This window comes from Ictalurus furcatus, chromosome 4, assembly GCF_023375685.1.
Source record: "Ictalurus furcatus strain D&B chromosome 4, Billie_1.0, whole genome shotgun sequence".
NCBI classification, from domain to species: Eukaryota; Metazoa; Chordata; class Actinopteri; order Siluriformes; family Ictaluridae; genus Ictalurus; species Ictalurus furcatus.
Genome location: NC_071258.1, coordinates 182,501 through 187,500, shown reverse-complemented (window position 1 = coordinate 187,500; position 5,000 = coordinate 182,501). Strand labels below are relative to the sequence as shown.

The 5,000-nt window shown below is 39.7% G+C and overlaps 1 protein-coding gene across 2 annotated transcripts in view; it reads right to left on the bottom strand.

Annotated features, from left to right (window-relative positions):
- Window positions 1-5,000, bottom strand: part of cntn5 (contactin 5) — a 147,757-nt gene that overhangs the window by 23,120 nt on the left and 119,637 nt on the right. For both annotated transcript variants that reach the window (XM_053622376.1, XM_053622377.1), the window contains exons 13-14: window positions 2,139-2,266; window positions 1,279-1,454 (exon numbers count right to left, since the gene is read on the bottom strand). In XM_053622376.1, the coding sequence (XP_053478351.1) occupies window positions 1,279-1,454; window positions 2,139-2,266 (304 nt within the window). The remainder of the gene's footprint in view (window positions 1-1,278; window positions 1,455-2,138; window positions 2,267-5,000) is intronic.

Here is a 5,000-nt window from a genome sequence, read left to right as displayed (position 1 = left end):
GAGACCCTGGAGCTGTGAGAAGACAAAGCTACCCACTGCACCACTGTGTTTATAGGCCTTCGTATACAGAACTGATGTAAATGAGATCTCCACCTCAGCAACAGAAAGACTGTCAATCAAAATGCCACTCAAGGAAAAAAAAATGTCTGAGACATTTCTCCTTGTAAGACTTTGAACTTTCAGAGGAGCACGATGTTCATTGGTGGTCCATCAGGCAGAACCATGGGCTCCCTGTCGCATGCGTGCGGCTCTGAGGAACAGGATAATATTCACAACGGGTCTTTCATCTCGGGTGACACATGGGCCTGGTTGACCTTTTAAACCATCGATTCTCACTTGAGCTTGAGCAGGATCTGGTGCAACTTGCTAACAAGAACGCAGAGATGAGAAATTGAGATGAAACTGGTGACAATTTATTTTTAGTGGATGAAGAAAAAGAATCTGTCCTCCACAAATGAGATGATTAACACTCTACCAACGCTCTCTAAGTTCTCCACCTACTGCTGCTTTTCATTTGATCCATGCTAGCGTCCTTCACTGACATCTTTTGTTCAATATTCAGATATTTTGTTATAAAACTTTGAAAAGTTCGTTTGTAATATTTCCCTCATGTTATTTTATAAATGTCTACTCGAGTGTTCTACTGAACATGTAAGGTTATGTTGAGTTATACTTCTGTAAAGACGCACCTAATACACTTCTCCATGCATGTGATATTCCTGTCGAGACACAGAGAAGGGGTTTATGGGTAATCATCACTGATATACGCAGCTCCAAAAATATAACCTGCTGAATTCGAGCTGTTGATTGGTTTGGACGAGACCCAAAAACTCAAACCAGAAGTTGGAGGAAGAGACGTTTCAGGATGTTCAGAACGGAATAAAACACTTCAGCATTAACGACCCTGAAGTTTCCTGTAACAGCACACTTTATTCCTCTTATACCACAGCAATTTACTAACCATTACAATTTTTACTTATTAAAGAACGACACATCATGCTTTTTGTCTGTTTATAGTTACGCTTAATTGTATGGAATGTCAGCAGCAACATGCTGTAAGACGTTATTGTGAAGTTCTTCTTAAATGTACCTCTGTCTCATTGAAATAACAGATGATCTGTTGTTCTTTTTGTTATCTAGCACACATATTCTCATTGATGTACAGGTGATGGGAAACACAAATCTTCTAAAGCTTAAATCAGCTCCTACATCTCCAGATCTCCGTTAGCGTTAACGTCACAGCTCCAGCGGAGCGAGTGGACAGAGAGAAGTTCTTACTGTTCTGATGTACTCGAAATGGTCGTCGTCCTGTTGGGCGTCCAGCGGCTGGTTGTTGAGCTGCCAGAGGAAGGAGATGTCGAGCGAGGGGTCGTGTGTGGCTTTACAGCTGAGCACCACGCTCTCCCCCACCGTCACCTCGACACGCCTCGGGCTCAGATCCACCCTCATGGCCTCTGTAAGGACAAGTCTCGCTGTCATCTCAGAGAAGAGACGAGGACATATGACAGCGCAGTGTTAATGCATTAAACATCCTCTCCTACACATCTCCCTAACAATGGAAGCCTCGTTAGCCAAATCCTGTCAGCTGAAAGCGTTTCTCCTCAGCGGATCAGCGATTTCCCCCAAACTGGCCTGTTTACATGCTGAGAATGTAATCGTTCTGTAAGACAGCTGCTCTCCGCTCCACACTAAATCTGCTGTAAGCTCTTTCTCTGTGGACGTGTGGACAATCAGACATTTCCGTTATGAAGCCTATTGTAAGCAAAGTGCTGAAAGTGAAATGAGCAAACACAAGATTAGCATTTTTTTTCACATTTTGTACAATACTTAGCTGGATGTCCCTTTAACCCAGGCGTCTGTACTGCAATGCACTATAAAACTGTAACTGGGTCTGACCTGAAACTGAAATCTAATCTCCTTCCTCTGAGATGTTAATGAGCCTCAGAGAGACGGAGGTGAAACTCGGACTGCTGTCACATTTCCCGTTTCTCTGTGTGAGAGCGATGTGGCTTGTGTTCTGCTTCTTGAGCAGAGCAGATGTGCATGGCTTTACACACTTCACACTCAATCAGCTGCAGTAAATGAGGCTGCCATCAGACGCAGCCGAGAAAACCGAGGAGCAAAGGGGAGTCACTTACCTTTCACCAGCAGCGAGCTCGTCATCTCGGCCGAGCCGAACTGATTCTCAGCTCGACACACGTAGCTGCCCTCGTCCGCACGGCTCGCGTTGATGATCTGCAGCGTGTTGTTGCGCAGAACCACAATTCTGTTCAAATCAGAAATGTATGTTTAAATACAGGAGAACATCACAGTGAACATTCCTCGAAAACAAGGTTCATTAACAGTTCTCGCTGAATTGGTGTTGATTTTGCACTCGGTTGTAGAATCTTCTATAGAACCTTTAAGGTGATAAAATGGAGGAGGTTTTGTTTGTTTGCTACGAGCAGGTGGAGGGACGGGATTTAAAAATGGGGTCTTGAGAGAAAGATTTTTCGAATTAACATTGCAAATATCTAACGAATCTATTAAGATGAATTTTGTGTGCGACTGTTTTAAATATTCCTGCGAGTCTCACAGAATCAAGCCCCATTTCCCTGAAGAGTGTATGTGCTGTTTTACTTTTATCCTGATATTCTGCACCACCGTAGGAGTTCAGCAGTAATAGCAGACAGATTTATCTATTCATCTTCCTCCACTAATGTTCCTCGTGTGAAATATTTTTCCTAATTTTCCGCGATTGTGATTCAATCATTTAAGATCAGTGATTTTTGCTTCCTCATGGTCTCATGATGTTTTGGGGTTTCAGTCCGTGATTATGATTTCCAAGCTGTTTCGTCTTTTGTCTCATGTTTTTCCTCTGTTTGTTTTCCTTAACTAGCCTTGGGTATGTTGCTTGCACGTACACATGAATATAAAAGCCAACTATATCCAACTTACATTTAGACTAAGATGAAGACTATGAAACGCTGTAGTGCCTCTGAGAGTCTCTGTGCACATAATACACCATCTCTTTATCTCTACCCTGGCTCTTGGTCTCCTGATTCTCCAAACATCTTACGTCTGGAGAAGCTGAAGCATTTTATTCATCCAGAAAGATTTACATCACTCACCAACATCGAGTGACTCGGACTCAGTGGAACAGCAGGAGTCAAGCAAACAAATATAAACAATATTCTGAAATATTTACTGAATATGGATTTACAAGCGTGACAGTAAATAACGAGGAGAAACACAAATGTCGAGGCTTGGAGTTTAAATGTTCAAAATTCCTAAATTTCTGTAAAAGTGCTTTATAAGTAAAAACATATAGAATTAAATGAGTGCACCAGCAGGTTCCAGACGAAAGTTCACAAACATTCTACAGAGAGTTAAGTGTGTTTATTCTGCTGTGCTTTAAATTACGGGACGGATTTAGAGATAAAATCGTCAATAGCAGCTCTATCTGCTCATTCTCTATGCTAATGAACAGATCGATGAGGATTAGCACAGATTTATATCTACAGAGATTAGATCATTTATTGATCTCAACAGGTTTAAAGTTAAGAGTTAAATCTTCGTTAGAAAAAGAGGTTTATTTATTAAATTGTCCACTGCGAGTGAAATAGACGAATAACGTGTACAGGTCTGTTAGCACATAACACATACATTAACATAAAACTACTGACATCATCCCAATGCTTTAAAATGATCTCATTATGAGCCGTGTGCAAACGCAGAGACATTTATATACTGTACATACACTCCAGTGAAAAAGTTTGTACATCCTTATTATAAAATAAAAAAAACTTAATGTGTGATGTTTCACAGATGTTTCTTCATGATCAGAACTGGAAAAATGGGAAAATCTATTAATTGTGAAAAGACATATAATAAATACCAAATAACACCACTAACTGATTTTGTTGATTTTGGCCAAATAATTACAAACGGCATGTCAAAATAAAGCAAAATAGAGGTAACAGTGGAATAGTCACAGTGTAAGAATATAAACTGAATTAATAACTGAATTTATCAGAGGTTAATGCTCAATACTTTTTTATTACACATCTTACTAAAACTTAAACTAAAAACGTGATCCATGTAGGAAAGGGAAGAGACGTTAAATCTCCTCGAAGGTGACCTTGTGTTTTCTCTTCTTTTCTTTCACTGAACATTGAGATGTGAGGATGAATTTTTCACAAAGTAAATGTTTTATTAAAATTCAATCTCTGCCTTATCATCCTATATAATACCGTTTACATATTGACATGGTGAGGATTTATCCCTTCTCTCCCAGGATGAGGTGATGAGAACTGACAGGCAGAAACAGATGAAGGTGTTAGAAGTTTATCCAAAATATTACGAAATGTAAAAGCGGACAAAAGAGACAAACTGACGAAACAAACACGGAGAGGAGAGAAAGGTGAAGTTCCTCCCGAGGCTGGTGAGTGAAATGCAAATCAACCTCCAGATGTTCACTTAAATGTCTCCAAAGACACCAAAAAAAAGATAAAGAAATGTATTTTATTTAGTCAGTTAAGAAAAATGCATGAATTTCTCCAGCGCACGGAACAAAAGGCAAAAACACATCACAACAGAACCCAGACAAAACCATGATGCTGTTTATTCTGTCCATATTTTAGACATTTATGGTTTTAGGCTTGAGACATTAAGAGCTTCATCCTTTCACACTAATGAGATTAATACTCTCTGTGTAGGACACAACAGCGCTGAACATTAGCAGAAATCCATGTTCATTATAGAGCTTTGTTTCTCCCTACAGGTGCGAGTGTGAGATAAACTGAACTGCTGTTCCTCTCACCATCCACTTCTTTATTTATTCTCTAATGTCCAAAAACCTTCCTGAAATCAGGCGTTCTGACTGTTTTATTACAATCATTTACTTTAATAATGGCTCAAACAGCAAAATAATTTCAAATCAACATCATTCTGGACTGTGATTGGTCAGAAGGTGTTGATAAATTCTCTATAACAGCAGCTCTGACGGTAGTTTTAAGCTT